A 19,321-nucleotide genomic window follows, 5' to 3' on the forward strand; every position below is an offset into this window, starting at 1 on the left:
ACACAAGGGCAGAATGTCAATACTCTCTGTGGATTGGTATCATTTCAATGTAGAGGGCTTTAATAAGCAGCAAATCAGCAGCACAATCAGCATGGGTATTTTGCTGCAAATATGGCGCTGATTTAACATACTGAAAAAAGAGAAATTAGCAATGCAAATCCATGGAAAGACTTAAAAGGCTTACTCCCATCTTCATAGAAGGATACTGCCGGATGGCATGTAGCCTGACAGATCGGCAGCCGTACATACGTGACCCCCACACACTAACTCCTACCTTGTACGCGATGCTGTTCAGCACTCTCATGGCTAGGTCTGAAGCCTCGGGGTACGGGTCAGCAGCGAGGTGAAGGAGGACCCTCCATATCTGGGTATATACACTATTGAAGGACACTCCTGTAAGGGTAAATCGGGGTGAGGATCACACGGGATGAGCCATATTCTGCATGGCATGACAAGTGACAACCACTTATATTTCTCTAAGTCAGATTATTTGTACAGCAATGTCGCCACTTCCCTTCCCACATTTTTTTTTTTTTTTTTTTTACAGCCGATAGCCTACTGAAGTGAAAGGGGTTGAGCTGTAATACCATATACAACTATAGGACAGGGGTGGCGCTGTTTTTATATATAATAATGCTAATAAAAAAAGCATGTTTGTCTAATCATGGCAACCTCCCTTTAAATCTACTGGGCAAAAAAAGGAAGATTCCTTCATCTCAGCTCTGCAACCCAGACCCCACATGACCCCTTCTAGTAGATACATACAGAAGCGGTGGCCACGTGTGCATCTGTCCCTCTCCACTGAAGCTTATGGAAAAAAAAAACAATATAAAACCCATGTTTTCCTTAAAGGGGTTGTCCAGGCTTGGGATGAAAGACTGCAGACTTCTGAATTCTCACAGCGCGCTGTCAGGATTCTCCGATGCCGGTGGCGAGAGTGGGTGGTCACATGCTGACTAGATGTGCTCGACTTCGCTCAATTCAGTTGCATTGAGCAAGGCCAAGCATGTCTAGTTGGAGTGTGGCCAGAAGTATACAAATCGATACTTGCAGTCATATGACCGTCCACTCTCACCGCCAGCACTGGAAAATCCTGACAGTGTGCACGCTGTGAGGATTCAGAAGTCTGCAGTCCCACAGAGTGATTGCAGACTTTCATCCCAAACCTGGACAACCCATTTAAAAGGGGAGGCTCCAAGAATTAACCCCTTAATGACGGGGTGATTTTCCTTTTGAGTGTTCGATTATACCTTCCCTTTTTCAGATATCGACAGCGGCATTTAATTAGTAAGTAGCAGCAGTCGGAACTAGCACTGGTCACTGCCATAAGGATGTCAGCTCTCTAACATAGCCGGCGCCTACCATGTGTGGGGCAAGCTCAGATCCTGAGCCCGCTCCATACAACTGCACCCAAAATGTGATCAACATGTCGGAAATCTACATATAAGGGATGGAAATAAGTGCTATCCTTAACAGTGCTGGTGGCCCTTGGAGGCCCCCTGGGTACCATAATAAACCAGGATCGGACAAGCAGGAAGCCACAGGGGTGCCAAAACAGTACACCGCCCCCTTTAAGTGCCTAACTATCTGACCCTGTTCTGGAAGAAGGACCCTCACCATGACATTCTAGTTAGCACCAGGCAAGTATCAGAGCAATGGAATATTAAAGGGTGGCAAGTGTGTGGTAAGGGACTATTTGCAAGCAGATTCAATACCACGTAGGGTTAATTGAATCTGTGCTTAAATCCTCAGATCTGCCAGTGCACCTGCTCCTTAAGTGGCGGCTGGGAAGCATTTCCCCCTCCGCTGTCACTCAGGCTTCTAAATTACTTGTACTTGTTGACACCAGTGAGGACTAGCAAGAGATCCAATACACAGCGCTGAGCCCCGGGGAGCGCTGGAAAGGTTGGCATTCGTGTCTCTCCTGACGTACGCCCTTCTCCTTTCTGACGGCTAATTTCACAAGGTTTCTCCAGCTTTTCCCTTTGATAAAAATGTTTTCCTTGAATCTGTGATTTGCAAATGGAGGCAGCGATTAATGATCGCCGGGAAACCTTGGAGGACTGACGTCAGTAAAGCAAGGGATCAAAACCAAGTGTGGAGGGGGATGTAAGAGGACGAAGGAGCTGAGAAACACAAAAGCCTAATGAACAAGGTGGAAAAATAAAGGAAAATGATGCAGGAGCTGTGACAGGAGGACGTGAGAGGGAGCGAGCATCAGGGAGCAGAGCCTCCCAACATGAAAGAGGCAGGAAGGGAATCCCATGTCGGGAGATGTGCGTGGGAGGGAGGACGAGCACAAAACTTCTGGTTTTCTACATTTCAATAGATGCTGGTGGGTGGGGGGACCCTCAGAACTTACCTATTAGAGAATTGAGTGAGGAGTAAGAGCTGACGCGTCTCATCTTGTCAATGGTCTCGAAGGACAAAATGTACTCCTCGTTGTCGGGGCTCCCAAGGGTACTGCTGGCACTGCTGCTGGTGCTGAGGTTCCCCGGAGAGAAAGCGACAGGTGCCCCGCCTGAGAGTAGAAACACCTCATTAATAAATAACTACATATATGAGGGGGTGAGGACTAGGGAGTCCCACATCAGCCGCCATCTTACCTTCTTCGGTCAGACTGAGGTTTTGTAATGACTTGTTTAAGTTTCGAGGGGTCGTGACTGCCCGGATGTTCCCGTAGGAACTGACGGATCTCAGGCGAGGGGTGCTAGGAGCTTCCCGCACTGGAGTCAGGTTCCCCGCCTCTGAAAACATCACGATTAGGTTAGATATAGGTATAGGCTATCCTATTATATTGTGTGCTGCATTACCCGAGAAGTGCCACAGTGGTGTCAGCTGTGGTGTCCCCGGCTCAGTACATGTTTACCTGCTACCATCTGATCGGTCGGATGCAGGTCGCTGGACCCAGCGCTATCCTAAGGGAGGGTCATCAGCATCTTATTCCCTTTAATAAAGGCCTAACAAATATTGTCTCCCAGCAATCAGCTGTGATCTGTGGTGCAAACCAGATTGCAAGGATTCAATTTCCCTGCAGCACCTCCACAGGGGAAATAAAGCATTACAACATCCCAATGAAATCAATAGGCTGTTCATATAATGCTTGGGCGTGTCGAGTCCTCCAGATTGAGAGACGCTCTTTGCAGTCACTTTCCTCTCCAGCTAAAAGATTAAATGCCCCCTCTATTAGCTGAGAATGTGATAATATGCGATACACTCACCTGTGGCTGCCGGAGAGGGCAGGTGGTAATTCTTCTCCTCTTCTATGAACTGAAGAGCGACTGTGCAGAAATTACTTTCATACTGTACAACGAAGTGACTGAGGGCAACAACCAGCTCCTGCGAGACAGAAAGCGGGACACGTGAGGCGCTGACCACAGTTATAATTGCAGAGGACATCATTTGTCGGGGGGAGAGTAGGGGTGCCCCTATACACATTATAGTGTCGGACAATTCTGACAACTTGTATGTGTATGGCCGAGGTATGGATACTCCCTTGTATAAATTATTTGTCACTTTATAACAATATAGTGGAAACTATCAGTCATGATAAAGGGTTATTCCCAAGGGATAGTTGATAATGTGTGGATTTGGTAGGGGGTACGATTGCTTGGACACTCACTAATTGTAACAATGGGGCTCCGAAATGCCCTGTCTGAATGGAGCAATTCATTTTTTATGGGAGTGCAATAGACCCGTCTTTGTGGGTCACACATAAAAAGAATAGAGCGCTTGCCTCCAACCGGGCATCCAGCTGTCAGACCGTTACGGATCTTTTTTGCATAGGCCAGAACTTGTAGTAATGGGAATACGCAATATACATGTTTTGTGGGGTGCCGATATAAGGGGTAGTGCACCAGTCAGAATATAGCGGCACACTGACATATACAAGCCTAATGGAGGCCCAAAAGGACACTTTTGGCTGAGGTCTACTGTTATAGTACATCCACAACAATTGTGATCCAGCTTACAGTCACGGTTCCCACCAAGAGAAACCCCACCTACCTTGCGCACCATTGCGCTACCATCATTGATGAGCTGTGCCAACATCATGGCCACATTATGATCAATAGTCGTGGAGTGATCCGTCCTCTCGGCAGAGTTCCCCACAAAGGTCCCAAGAGCGAAAACTGCGGCGCAGCGGACCTGAGTATTACAAAGTATGTAAGTGATCACTCGAAATGAAGAAAGTTGGGTCTGACACGTGGACTTTTCCTCCCTTACCTCGGGTATAGAGTCAGACAGGAGGCTGTAAAGCTTTTCATGGGCGCTGTCTCTCACACCGCACCAGCGGGCAGCGTCAAAGTTCTGCCAGATCCGGCCCAGGCAAATAGCGAGCCACTGGCGGAGCAGCGGGTGCGGGTCATTAAGCTGCTCGAGGCAGATGGCAATCAGGTTTCCTTGTAGACAGGCTTCCTGTAAGCAGTAAGATAAAGAGCGGCCCGTTGGCTTCATAGGACATGCATGAGGGGTTTAAGGAGACATTTACGATGCATTCATCAATAACCAATGTCCGTGCCGCTGGATTTATTATCCTGGTAGACGCGAGTTTTACTCATTTAAAGGGGCCGTTTGCCTCAAAGCCAATCACAGGGTGTCCTGCTGCGTAGACCCCCAATAATCATATCAGCAGATAGAGTTCAGTTTACCTGCAGCGCCCCCACAGGAGATAAGTATTACACTGTTTCTAATGAAATCATATGCAATTTGTGGACATGCCAGGTCCTGTGCATCAGGAAATACTCTTCGTAGCATCACTATTGCTCAGTGTGAAATGGGCTATATAGTCTGGACATCAGGTGGGCACCACAGGATCCCAGTATAACAAGCGCTAGTAGATTTGAGCATAACTATTCACAGGACCTCACTCCAGCAGTGCAAACTTCCTACTACATGTCAGATTCCACTTCTGGTCAGTAGGCCCCATGATGTTGCACCTCATGGCACAGATGGGGGCTGCTAAATCAAAAGAGGCACCCAGGATACTGGTGGGTAGTAGGAAGTTCGCAATGTCCTACTGCGGCTGCCATTGAGAACCCACATGGCCAATGGACCAGGGTCCTGGGAATTGTTTTGCTTAAATCTAAAATCTAGTCTTATAGAAGAAGGTCTCCCCATTCATGACCATGTTAGCAGAGACCAACTACATAGAGGGCCTCTTGCCCTGGAGGACCCGACACATCCATATATTATATGGACAGTCCACTGTGTTCAAAGGGTCACATGTAATCCTTCATTCTCCCTGGGGTGATTGCTGTGGTGAAAACAAACGCCTAGTGATCGTCCAGGAGGAGCTGATCATCCTAATCATAAGAGATTATTCAATCCAAGCAAAATAAATGTTCAGCAAAATTTTATGCTTTAATTCCTCATAATTTTCAATATCTGTACTTGTTGTAAGAGGATGGGGGGGCTTCACGTTTACACCTATATAGTGGCAGTGCTTTGCTGATAGTTTACTTCAATGTATCGGGGCAAGTAAAATGTATCATCCATTTTGTTCTTTAGCGTCTACACGTGCCCCAATAAGTATATACCGTGTCCATAGTGGTAATTACAGATGTGCTGTACAGTATATAATCCAAGCCCTGGGGGTACTTTCATGTCATATTTAAGTAAGGGTTATTAGGCTTGGAAACATTGAGAAAGATTTAAGATTAACTCAAAGGATTGTTTAGACTTGATGCAGTTGTGGCAAAACTTCAACTGTGAAGACCCCTAAACACGTTAGATAAAAGTCGGGGGGGGGGGGGGGGGGTCCGGGGGAGCCTAGAGGGCTCACGAGCGCTTGGGTGGGCTGAGTGTTTCTGTGTATCGGAGACAGGGAAGATAGCCATCAACTGAATAATTTTTTGGCTGACAACCATTTAATGTCTATGGGCAGCGTTAGAATTATTATATGTTTTCAACCTCTAGATGTAAAAACAGCAAACAGCAAGCAGAGATATTGAAAACTGCAATAAATGAATACACAAAATACATAAATGATCTTCCCTTTACGCCTGAGATAAGCAGTGATAGGGATATCTGGAAGCTGCTTACCCCTGGCATGTTTTGGCGCAGGGTTGAACAAAGTGAGTAATTACCTGCCCGGTGGTGTAGTTGTTAACTATCACAGCCAGTATGAAGGCGGTCATTGTGCGATGCTCGGCCTGCGGAGAACATAAAAGGGGTAAAGTGGGGATCGCACCCAGCTATCCCCAGAACAGAACTACAGGTTTATTATAAGTAAAAATAAAACAATCGTAGATAATAAAATGTACTTAATGGTGGTCTTACCGGCATGTAAGGGTCCGCCAGAACGGAGAGGAAATATTTGTGCCCATTATCTTTTACCAAGTCTGCTTGGCAGGACTAAGGGTTAATAAGGTAAAAGAGAGAGATGCATTAGAAAAGAGTTCACATAGGTAGTGCTGGCGCCCTGTCTGTCCTCCCGATCCTCATCCATCAGCTTCTGCAGACCAAGGGTGCTCCTTAGCGCCATGTTTTACACCTTTACTTACGCTGTCCACTGCCAGGATTTTGGCCCAGATGAAGACGAGCAGAGGCCGTAGCTCACGTGCCGAGCTCTGCAGCAGTTTCAGTACGTAGGGGAAGATGCCAACTGATAGGGCCTGAAGGAGAAGAATCCGGGTTATTGTACCCCAATATCACATACTAGTGAGTAACATATCACCCCCCCATCTCAGACACATCAACTTACTGACTGTATTACAGGGAGCGTGTCAGCAAGTTGATCAGGTGACCCTTCTCAGCCAACCAGAGGGATAGCTATTTTACATATAGTGCTCAGCCACTGTTGGCTTAAGGAGGTGTAGTCTCTCCCTGATATAAGGCAACATACAGATACCCTAAAACAGCAACCTGTGGCTGTCAGGGCGTGCTGGGAGTTGTAGTTTTTTTAATAGCTGGTAGTTGCTGGTGATCCATGGTAAATAAGATGCAATTAGGCTGCAAAGATGAGCCCCCTCTGTCTGTCGGATTCCCCCATTATAGGAGGCAGAGGAAAAGGTGTGTCACACGTCAGTAAATGGATAGGGCGAATACTAATATGAAGGCTCATCTCTCAAGGCTAAATTATCTCCACCCTCCATGGGGGGGCGCTATAGGGTACAATGCTGCAGTGAGGGCAGTAGAATCCATACGGACTATTACATTTCTTTTTTTACCATGCCTCCTCTCCATAGACAAGGCTGGGAGAGAAGCTACAGGTAATTTGAGGCCCTGCAGCTTTTCTCCACCATCACTCAGTGTAACTACTCTCTATAATGTAGGTGCAGTGTTACAGATCCCACTTCTCATGCAGGAAACGGACAGCAATACACGAGTCCGTGTTCCTTCATCCTATGGATTTGGACGGTCATGGTTTCAGATCCCGTTGTTCTGATGATATGAGGCAGCGTTGCAGGAATTCTGCCCCCATTTTGCTGGTGGCACAATACTCACCAGGCTCACCGCCCATGGCCCCAGGTCCAAGAATCTTCCCAGCAGGTCCAGGGCTCTGAGACGATGGACTTGACTGAGTAGTACCTAGAAGATGAAACGTCATTATCATACATGACTGGCACAAGCGTTTCCGCTTCTTAAGTCTACAGGGGGCCAAATTATAGCAGTAATACTTTTGTCCACAGGGGGCAGTGTTATGCTCATACCAGAGTGAAGGATGACTTAAAGGGGTTATTTCTCACTTCCGCATCTAGTCAGTGGCCCTGTGCCAGGCATCATACCTACATCCTATTCTAGTTAATATGAGAGATGTGCCATACCTGATGCATCGTCACCTGAAGAAGAAGTGAAACCCCCACTTAAGGCAATAACATTATCTGTAAATATAGCCGCCATTACAGCTCTTGCGGCGGTAATCACCAAAGTCCCCCAAATGACAAATTTGCCTAATTACCAGAACTGGAATTTTCATCGTCTAACTAAGAATGGTGACAGATGCACCAGAAGGCACAGGATGAACTACCCTAGAGGTCTATGGACAAACTGCAGTTCATGTTTTCTTGGTCTAACAGAAAATGAAAGATGAACCAGGAGACACAGTATGAGCGGCACTGCAGATCTATACTGGAATAGCACAGATTAGAGAGTTTATGTTGGATTTTGGTAATGGGGCCATTCCAGTCATCAGCTTTGTATCTCCCGCACCCCTACAGCTATTTATGAAGCAGGAGGCTCAGGAAGAAAACAGTTTTCCATCACAGTCAGACAGAGGGTGATGTGGCTGTATTATTAGACGGATAATGAAGAAATATCTGATCTGAGGGGCACGAGGCTCTGCAGTACGGACGGACAAGGCTCTGCCGCACTGCCTCACGAGATTCAGAAATTGCAAATGAGCCCACGTCCAAGACGGCACAGAGCGTCTTCATTACTAAGACTTACAGCAGCACCTCCAACTCCTCAAGACGAAGCGCTGGTAATTTATGAGGCCGCAGCGGCAGCTGGCAGGGGAGGGAGGAGCACATTGTGTAAGGAGGGAGCGCTCTGTGCCAGGAGGCTGAGGGTGGCACTTGTGTATAGCACCCGCCAATGTCACAAGCAGAAGAGGGCATAATACATGGCATTAGGGCTGGCATAGAAACGGATCGCCGCAAGGTTCCAGATTAATGGACGGATAAGAGAGTAATACCCTGCTCTGCAAAAATAAAAAGTCGGCCCTATGGGGTACGTGGTTAGTATCAGAGCTTCCCAAACAGTCCTGATCCCAATGAGATATAGATATATAGAAATACATACAATATTTAATGGCATCCGATAATCTGCATTATCTGATAATCCAGAAAGGAATGGCAGATAGGGATCACTGTGGGATCTTTTTCCTTGCCTGTGCTTATCTGCTAACTAATCTGGAACATCTGATTATCCAGCCCTTATCAAGTCCCACAGATGCCGGATTATTGGAATGACTATGTGTTCCTCACCTGAAGCACGATGGGCAGCTGCTCTGGAGGATTCCTGTTCTCCACCCCCATAGTCAACCAGACCTGAAACGCCGTCAGCTGCTCAGCAAAGAAAGGGCTGTGCTGTAAGATAAGAGCAGGAGACGGGAGGGCAGGAGCGTCACTACGGGGGGCGCTATAAGTACTCGCAGACATGCCACCCCATCGGTATATGGTTCACTTACGCGGAATGCAGTGTCCTCCTCAATGATGGTGGGTAACTGGGAAAGACAGATGTCAACAGCAAGGTCCCATGCCTGCCTGCAGGGGAGAAACAACGGGGCAGAAGTAAGATGGTGCAAAAGAAACACTACAGAATTACAGACATCTGCAGCAGCCTCCTCTCCCCATCCATCAGTAACAGCCTCGGCGATGGTGCAAATTTCCAGCAGTCTAACTGCACTCGTCTCATGTCATGGGGAATCCTTGTTCAGAACCCTTCCCAAAAACCCAGTTCTGAGCCCACATCTTGCAGAGAGTTGTGGACGACAACGGACTTTGCAACCCCTCACCCCCACCCCCCAAAAAAACCTCACAACAATCTCAAGGGTCCCTTGATAATAAACTGACCACAAAGTGCTCAGCATATTAACAAATCAGCGACTATCAGTAGCAGTAAGTGCTCGCTTTTCCTGCAGTGCCGCTGGTGGTGAAATAAAGTATTACACAATGTCCATTCACATCAATGGGTGGTCTCCAGAGCAAGAGACGCTCTTTATACCCATTCTCTGCTCCAGCTAAGAGAAGATGATCCAGGACCCTGTCAGAATTGCCCAAAAGGGTGCATGAAAATAGTTTTTTTTAAGTTGGACAATCCCTTTAAGCACCAACCAAATACGCGGTGGCTTCTGTCTATCAACAGGCGCGGCAGCCAGTGGGTGACTACTTTGGTTTTCCAGAGTTCTTCCGATGCCAATCTCTACGAGGATCCCCAACATTTTTGTCTGCGCACACCATTGCAAAAAGTCCACCCCCCCATTAGAGCTTCTCCTAAGCAATCTCAGATCAGAGTAGCCATGTCAGGCTCTATTCCTCCCGCCCCACATGCGGTGCAAAAGAAACGGAGGGCAGTATAAGATGGACAGTAACCGCTTCTTCAACCTAAAGAGTTAATCATGACCCTCTAGGAAGCTGCACTATTTAATAACCATGAAGACGAAGGATCAATATATTATGGCCGACGGGCCGGCGTGATCTTTTTATAGTTCGGATATTAACATTTGACTTTGATTTACTTATGTGTTCCCGATGCTGGGAAAAGATGAAAAATAATGTCAGATTCTTCTGGAGGAGAGAGACGACCGTAGTGCGGCACACCGGACTCCTCTAATAATGGGGGTTGTGCGGGTCCTAGTTCTCAGTGGTAGCCATCTTATAAAGTTATAATCTTTTATTTCAAAGCCATATTTGTTCCTGGGAAAGCTGGGTGACAACCAACATGACAGCTATTATGACAAACAGAGGGGTTGTCACTAAGCTTTACTGGGTCTCTGGGCGCAGGGAATACACACAGGTTACCATTTATATTTAGCTGTCTGAGAAAGCTGAGTGAAAGCAAGAACGGGGGACCCAAAACCTCCTGTGCGAGTAGTGTGTGACCACCGCTCCATTCACTGTCTATGACGGTGGTGGTCACACATGTGCAGTAAATAGATTTGTGGTTAAGCATGCACACTACTACTTGCGTAGAAGTGCATATAGAGGCGGTTAAGCATGCGCACTACTGCTCCAGTAAAAGTGCATATAGAGGCGGTTAAGCATGCGCACTACTGCTCCAATAGAATTGCATATAGTGAAGGTTAAGCATGCACACTACTGCTCCCATAGAAGAGCATTTAGTGTCGGTTAAGAATGCGCACTAATGCTCCCATAAAAGTGAATAGAGTGGAGGTTAAGCATGTGCACTACTGCTCCCATAGGAGTGAATACAGAGTTGGTTAAGCATACGCACTACTGATCCCACAGAAGTGAATATATTGAATGTTAACCATATGCACTACTACTCCCATAGAAGTGAATATACTGGTGGTTAAGCATGCACACTACTGCTCTTATAGAAGTGAATATAGAGTCGGTTAAGCATGCGCACTACTGCTCCAGTAAAAGTGAATATAGTGGTGGTTAAGCATGCGCAATACTGCTTCAGTAGAAGTGAATATAGTGGTGGTTAAGCATGCGCACTACTGCTCCCGTAGAAGTGAACATAGTGGTGGTTAAGCATGCGCACTACTGCTCCAGTAGAAGTGAATATAGTGGTGGTTAAGCATGCGCACTACTGCTCCAGTAGAAGTGAATATAGTGGTGGTTAAGCATGCGCACTACTGCTACCAGAGAAGTGAATATACTGGTGGTTAAGCATGCACACTACTGCTCCCATAGAAGTGAATATAGTGGTGGTTAAGCATGCACACTACTGCTCCCAGAGAAGTGAATATACTGGTGGTTAAGCATGCGCACTACTGCTCCCATAGAAGTGAATATAGTGGTGGTTAAGCATGCACACTACTGCTCCAGTAGAAGTGAATATAGTGGTGGTTAAGCATGCACACTACTGCTCCCATAGAAGTGAATATACTGGTGATTAAGCATGCACACTACTGCTCCAGTAGAAGTGAATATAGTGGTGGTTAAGCATGCGCACTACTGCTCCAGTAGAAGGGAATATAGTGGTGGGTAAGCATGCGCACTACTGCTCCCAGAGAAGTGAATATACTGGTGGTTAAGTATACACATTACTGCTTTTATATAAGTGAATATAGTGGTGGTTAGGCATACGCACTACTGCTCCCATAAAAGTGAATATAGTGGTGGTTAAGCATGCACACTACTGCTCCCGTAGAAGTGAATATAGTGGTGGTTAAGCATGCACACTACTGCTCCCGTAGAAGTGAATATAGTGGTGGTTAAGCATGCACACTACTGCTCCAGTAGAAGTGTATATAGTGGTGGTTAAGCATGCACACTACTGCTCCCATAGAAGTGAATATACTGGTGGTTAAGCATGCACACTACTGCTCCCATAGAAGTGAATATAGTGGTGGTTAAGCATGCACACTACTGCTCCAGTAGAAGTGAATATAGTCGTGGTTAAGCATGCACACTACTGCTCCCATAGAAGTGAATATACTGGTGGTTAAGCATGCACACTACTGCTCCAGTAGAAGTGAATAGAGTGGAGGTTAAGCATGCGCACTACTGCTCCCATAGGAGTGAATATAGAGTTGGTTAAGCATACGCACTACTGATCCCACAGAAGTGAATATATTGAAGGTTAACCATATGCACTACTGCTCTTATAGAAGTGAATATAGAGTCGGTTAAGCATGCACACTACTGCTCTAGTAAAAGTGAATATACTGGTGGTGAAGCATGCACACTACTGCTCCCATAGAAGTGAATATACTGGTGGTTAAGCATGCACACTAATGCTCCCATAGAAGTGAATATAGTGGTGGTTAAGCATGCACACTACTGCTCCAGCAGAAGTGAATAGAGTGGTGGTTAAGCATGCGCACTACTGCTCCCATATAAGTGAATATAGTGGTGGTTAAGTATACGCATTACTGCTTTTATATAAGTGAATATAGTGGTGGTTAAGCATACGCACTACTGCTCTCATAGAAGTGAATATAGTGGTGGTTAAGCATACACACTACTGCTCCCATAGAAGTGAAAATAGTGGTGGTTAAGCATGTGCACTACTGCTCCAGTAGAAGTGAATATAGTGGTGGTTAAGCATGCACACTACTGCTCCAGTAGAAGTGAATATAGTGGTGGTTAAGCATGCGCACTACTGCTCCAGTAGAAGTGAATATAGTGGTGGTTAAGCATGCACACTACTGCTCCAGTAGAAGTGAATATAGTGGTGGTTAAGCATGCACACTACTGCTCCAGTAGAAGTGAATATAGTGGTGGTTAAGCATGCGCACTACTGCTCCAGTAAAAGTGAATATAGTGGTGGTTAAGCATGCGCACTACTGCTCCAGTAAAAGTGAATATACTGGTGGTTAAGCATGCGCACTACTGCTCCCATAGGAGTGAATATAGAGTTGGTTAAGCATACGCACTACTAATCCCACAGAAGTGAATATATTGAAGGTTAACCATATGCACTACTGCTCTTATAGAAATGAATATAGAGTCGGTTAAGCATGCGCACTATGGCTCCAGTAAAAGTGAATATACTGGTGGTTAAGCATGCGCACTACTGCTCCCAGAGAAGTGAATATACTGGTGGTGAAGCACGCGCACTACTGCTCCCAGAGAAGTGAATATACTGGTGGTTAAGCATGCACACTACTGCTGCCATAGAAGTGAATATAGTGGTGGTTAAGCATGCACACTATTGCTCCCATAGAAGTGAATATAGTGGTGGTTAAGCATGCACACTACTGCTCCCGTAGAAGTGAATATAGTGGTGGTTAAGTATACACATTACTGCCTTTATATAAGTGAATATAGTGGTGGTTAAGCATACGCACTACTGCTCCCATAGAAGTGAATATAGTGGTGGTTAAGTATACACATTACTGCTTTTATATAAGTGAATATAGTGGTGGTTAAGTATACACATTACTGCTTTTATATAAGTGAATAAAGTGGTGGTTAAGCATGCACACTACTGCTCCCATAGAAGTGAATATAGTGGTGGTTAAGCATGCGCACTACTGCTCCCGTAGAAGTGAATATAGTGGTGGTTAAGCATGCACACTACTGCTCCTAGAGAAGTGAATATAGTGGTGGTTAAGCATGCACACTACTGCTCCTAGAGAAGTGAATATAGTGGTGGTTAAGCATGCACACTACTGCTCCCATAGAAGTGAATATAGTGGTGGTTAAGCATGTGCACTACTGCTCCCGTAGAAGTGAATATAGTGGTGGTTAAGCATGCACACTACTGCTCCTAGAGAAGTGAATATAGTGGTGGTTAAGCATGCACACTACTGCTCCTAGAGAAGTGAATATAGTGGTGGTTAAGCATGCACACTACTGCTCCTAGAGAAGTGAATATAGTGGTGGTTAAGCATGCACACTACTGCTCCTAGAGAAGTGAATATAGTGGTGGTTAAGCATGTGCACTACTGCTCCTAGAGAAGTGAATATACTGGTGGTTAAGCATGCACACTACTGCTCCAGTAGAAGTGAATATAGTGGTGGTTAAGCATGCACACTACTGCTCCTAGAGAAGTGAATATAGTGGTGGTTAAGCATGCACACTACTGCTCCTAGAGAAGTGAATATAGTGGTGGTTAAGCATGCACACTACTGCTCCCATAGAAGTGAATATAGTGGTGGTTAAGCATGCACACTACTGCTCCCATAGAAGTGAATATAGTGGTGGTTAAGGATGTGCACTACTGCTCCCGTAGAAGTGAATATAGTGGTGGTTAAGTATACACATTACTGCTTTTATATAAGTGAATATAGTGGTGGTTAAGTATACACATTACTGCTTTTATATAAGTGAATATAGCGGTGGTTAAGCATATGCACTACTGCTCCTGTGAATATAGTGGTGGTTAAGCATGCACACTACTGCTCCCATAGAAGTGAATATAGTGGTGGTTAAGCATGCACACTACTGCTCCTAGAGAAGTTAATATACTGGTGGTTAAGCATGCACACTACTGCTCCCATAGAAGTGAATATAGTGGTGGTTAAGCATGTGCACTACTGCTCCCGTAGAAGTGAATATAGTGGTGGTTAAGCATGCACACTACTGCTCCTAGAGAAGTGAATATAGTGGTGGTTAAGCATGCACACTACTGCTCCTAGAGAAGTGAATATAGTGGTGGTTAAGCATGCACACTACTGCTCCAGTAGAAGTGAATATAGTGGTGGTTAAGCATGCACACTACTGCTCCTAGAGAAGTGAATATAGTGGTGGTTAAGCATGCACACTACTGCTCCTAGAGAAGTGAATATAGTGGTGGTTAAGCATGCACACTACTGCTCCTAGAGAAGTGAATATAGTGGTGGTTAAGGATGTGCACTACTGCTCCCGTAGAAGTGAATATAGTGGTGGTTAAGTATACACATTACTGCTTTTATATAAGTGAATATAGTGGTGGTTAAGTATACACATTACTGCTTTTATATAAGTGAATATAGCGGTGGTTAAGCATATGCACTACTGCTCCTGTGAATATAGTGGTGGTTAAGCATGCACACTACTGCTCCCATAGAAGTGAATATAGTGGTGGTTAAGCATGCACACTACTGCTCCCGTAGAAGTGAATATAGTGGTGGTTAAGTATACACATTACTGCTTTTATATAAGTGAATATATTGGTGGTTAAGCATACGCACTACTGCTCCCATAGAAGTGAATATAGTGGTGGTTAAGCATGCACACTACTGCTCCCGTAGAAGTGAATATAGTGGTGGTTAAGTATACACATTACTGCTTTTATATAAGTGAATATATTGGTGGTTAAGCATACGCACTACTGCTCCCATAGAAGTGAATATAGTGGTGGTTAAGCATGCACACTACTGCTCCCGTAGAAGTGAATATAGTGGTGGTTAAGTATACACATTACTGCTTTTATATAAGTGAATATAGTGGTGGTTAAGCATGAACACTACTGCTCCAGTAGAAGTGAATATAGTGGTGGTTAAGCATGCGCACTACTGCTCCAGTAGAAGGGAATATAGTGGTGGGTAAGCATGCGCACTACTGCTCCCAGAGAAGTGAATATACTGGTGGTTAAGTATACACATTACTGCTTTTATATAAGTGAATATAGTGGTGGTTAGGCATACGCACTACTGCTCCCATAAAAGTGAATATAGTGGTGGTTAAGCATGCACACTACTGCTCCCGTAGAAGTGAATATAGTGGTGGTTAAGCATGCACACTACTGCTCCCGTAGAAGTGAACATAGTGGTGGTTAAGCATGCGCACTACTGCTTCAGTAGAAGTAAATATAGTGGTGGTTAAGCATGCACACTACTGCTCCAGTAGAAGTGTATATAGTGGTGGTTAAGCATGCACACTACTGCTCCAGTAGAAGTGTATATAGTGGTGGTTAAGCATGCACACTACTGCTCCCATAGAAGTGAATATACTGGTGGTTAAGCATGCACACTACTGCTCCCATAGAAGTGAATATAGTGGTGGTTAAGCATGCACACTACTGCTCCAGTAGAAGTGAATATAGTCGTGGTTAAGCATGCACACTACTGCTCCCATAGAAGTGAATATACTGGTGGTTAAGCATGCACACTACTGCTCCAGTAGAAGTGAATAGAGTGGAGGTTAAGCATGCGCACTACTGCTCCCATAGGAGTGAATATAGAGTTGGTTAAGCATACGCACTACTGATCCCACAGAAGTGAATATATTGAAGGTTAACCATATGCACTACTGCTCTTATAGAAGTGAATATAGAGTCGGTTAAGCATGCACACTACTGCTCTAGTAAAAGTGAATATACTGGTGGTGAAGCATGCACACTACTGCTCCCATAGAAGTGAATATACTGGTGGTTAAGCATGCACACTAATGCTCCCATAGAAGTGAATATAGTGGTGGTTAAGCATGCGCACTACTGCTCCCATATAAGTGAATATAGTGGTGGTTAAGTATACGCATTACTGCTTTTATATAAGTGAATATAGTGGTGGTTAAGCATACGCACTACTGCTCTCATAGAAGTGAATATAGTGGTGGTTAAGCATACACACTACTGCTCCCATAGAAGTGAAAATAGTGGTGGTTAAGCATGTGCACTACTGCTCCAGTAGAAGTGAATATAGTGGTGGTTAAGCATGCACACTACTGCTCCAGTAGAAGTGAATATAGTGGTGGTTAAGCATGCGCACTACTGCTCCAGTAGAAGTGAATATAGTGGTGGTTAAGCATGCACACTACTGCTCCAGTAGAAGTGAATATAGTGGTGGTTAAGCATGCACACTACTGCTCCAGTAGAAGTTAATATAGTGGTGGTTAAGCATGCGCACTACTGCTCCAGTAAAAGTGAATATAGTGGTGGTTAAGCATGCGCACTACTGCTCCAGTAAAAGTGAATATACTGGTGGTTAAGCATGCGCACTACTGCTCCCATAGGAGTGAATATAGAGTTGGTTAAGCATACGCACTACTAATCCCACAGAAGTGAATATATTGAAGGTTAACCATATGCACTACTGCTCTTATAGAAATGAATATAGAGTCGGTTAAGCATGCGCACTATGGCTCCAGTAAAAGTGAATATACTGGTGGTTAAGCATGCGCACTACTGCTCCCAGAGAAGTGAATATACTGGTGGTGAAGCACGCGCACTACTGCTCCCAGAGAAGTGAATATACTGGTGGTTAAGCATGCACACTACTGCTGCCATAGAAGTGAATATAGTGGTGGTTAAGCATGCACACTATTGCTCCCATAGAAGTGAATATAGTGGTGGTTAAGCATGCACACTACTGCTCCCGTAGAAGTGAATATAGTGGTGGTTAAGTATACACATTACTGCCTTTATATAAGTGAATATAGTGGTGGTTAAGCATACGCACTACTGCTCCCATAGAAGTGAATATAGTGGTGGTTAAGTATACACATTACTGCTTTTATATAAGTGAATATAGTGGTGGTTAAGTATACACATTACTGCTTTTATATAAGTGAATAAAGTGGTGGTTAAGCATGCACACTACTGCTCCCATAGAAGTGAATATAGTGGTGGTTAAGCATGCGCACTACTGCTCCCGTAGAAGTGAATATAGTGGTGGTTAAGCATGCACACTACTGCTCCTAGAGAAGTGAATATAGTGGTGGTTAAGCATGCACACTACTGCTCCTAGAGAAGTGAATATAGTGGTGGTTAAGCATGCACACTACTGCTCCCATAGAAGTGAATATAGTGGTGGTTAAGCATGTGCACTACTGCTCCCGTAGAAGTGAATATAGTGGTGGTTAAGCATGCACACTACTGCTCCTAGAGAAGTGAATATAGTGGTGGTTAAGCATGCACACTACTGCTCCTAGAGAAGTGAATATAGTGGTGGTTAAGCATGCACACTACTGCTCCTAGAGAAGTGAATATAGTGGTGGTTAAGCATGCACACTACTGCTCCTAGAGAAGTGAATATAGTGGTGGTTAAGCATGTGCACTACTGCTCCTAGAGAAGTGAATATACTGGTGGTTAAGCATGCACACTACTGCTCCAGTAGAAGTGAATATAGTGGTGGTTAAGCATGCACACTACTGCTCCTAGAGAAGTGAATATAGTGGTGGTTAAGCATGCACACTACTGCTCCTAGAGAAGTGAATATAGTGGTGGTTAAGCATGCACACTACTGCTCCCATAGAAGTGAATATAGTGGTGGTTAAGCATGCACACTACTGCTCCCATAGAAGTGAATATAGTGGTGGTTAAGGATGTGCACTACTGCTCCCGTAGAAGTGAATATAGTGGTGGTTAAGTATACACATTACTGCTTTTATATAAGTGAATATAGTGGTGGTTAAGTATACACATTACTGCTTTTATATAAGTGAATATAGCGGTGGTTAAGCATATGCACTACTGCTCCTGTGAATATAGTGGTGGTTAAGCATGCACACTACTGCTCCCATAGAAGTGAATATAGTGGTGGTTAAGCATGCACACTACTGCTCCTAGAGAAGTTAATATACTGGTGGTTAAGCATGCACACTACTGCTCCCATAGAAGTGAATATAGTGGTGGTTAAGCATGTGCACTACTGCTCCCGTAGAAGTGAATATAGTGGTGGTTAAGCATGCACACTACTGCTCCTAGAGAAGTGAATATAGTGGTGGTTAAGCATGCACACTACTGCTCCTAGAGAAGTGAATATAGTGGTGGTTAAGCATGCACACTACTGCTCCAGTAGAAGTGAATATAGTGGTGGTTAAGCATGCACACTACTGCTCCTAGAGAAGTGAATATAGTGGTGGTTAAGCATGCACACTACTGCTCCTAGAGAAGTGAATATAGTGGTGGTTAAGCATGCACACTACTGCTCCTAGAGAAGTGAATATAGTGGTGGTTAAGGATGTGCACTACTGCTCCCGTAGAAGTGAATATAGTGGTGGTTAAGTATACACATTACTGCTTTTATATAAGTGAATATAGTGGTGGTTAAGTATACACATTACTGCTTTTATATAAGTGAATATAGCGGTGGTTAAGCATATGCACTACTGCTCCTGTGAATATAGTGGTGGTTAAGCATGCACACTACTGCTCCCATAGAAGTGAATATAGTGGTGGTTAAGCATGCACACTACTGCTCCCGTAGAAGTGAATATAGTGGTGGTTAAGTATACACATTACTGCTTTTATATAAGTGAATATATTGGTGGTTAAGCATACGCACTACTGCTCCCATAGAAGTGAATATAGTGGTG

General features: G+C 44.8%; 1 protein-coding gene across 3 annotated transcripts in view; it reads right to left on the reverse strand.

The window, feature by feature from the left end:
* RPTOR (regulatory associated protein of MTOR complex 1) overlaps nucleotides 1-19,321 on the reverse strand; it is a 274,050-nt gene that overhangs the window by 16,193 nt on the left and 238,536 nt on the right. For 2 of the 3 annotated variants that reach the window (XM_073682602.1, XM_073682600.1), the window contains 12 exons: nucleotides 9,131-9,206; nucleotides 8,928-9,029; nucleotides 7,447-7,530; nucleotides 6,504-6,614; nucleotides 6,280-6,354; nucleotides 6,087-6,194; nucleotides 4,225-4,416; nucleotides 4,006-4,146; nucleotides 3,222-3,339; nucleotides 2,607-2,747; nucleotides 2,363-2,521; nucleotides 275-393 (listed from right to left, as the gene is read on the reverse strand). In XM_073682602.1, coding sequence (XP_073538703.1) covers nucleotides 275-393; nucleotides 2,363-2,521; nucleotides 2,607-2,747; nucleotides 3,222-3,339; nucleotides 4,006-4,146; nucleotides 4,225-4,416; nucleotides 6,087-6,194; nucleotides 6,280-6,354; nucleotides 6,504-6,614; nucleotides 7,447-7,530; nucleotides 8,928-9,029; nucleotides 9,131-9,206 — 1,426 coding nt within the window. The remainder of the gene's footprint in view (nucleotides 1-274; nucleotides 394-2,362; nucleotides 2,522-2,606; nucleotides 2,748-3,221; nucleotides 3,340-4,005; nucleotides 4,147-4,224; nucleotides 4,417-6,086; nucleotides 6,195-6,279; nucleotides 6,355-6,503; nucleotides 6,615-7,446; nucleotides 7,531-8,927; nucleotides 9,030-9,130; nucleotides 9,207-19,321) is intronic. The other variant, XM_073682601.1, reaches the window with a different exon arrangement.

This window comes from Phyllobates terribilis, unplaced genomic scaffold, assembly GCF_046119375.1.
Source record: "Phyllobates terribilis strain yellow unplaced genomic scaffold, ASM4611937v1 Scaffold_5__5_contigs__length_657084704, whole genome shotgun sequence".
NCBI classification, from domain to species: Eukaryota; Metazoa; Chordata; class Amphibia; order Anura; family Dendrobatidae; genus Phyllobates; species Phyllobates terribilis.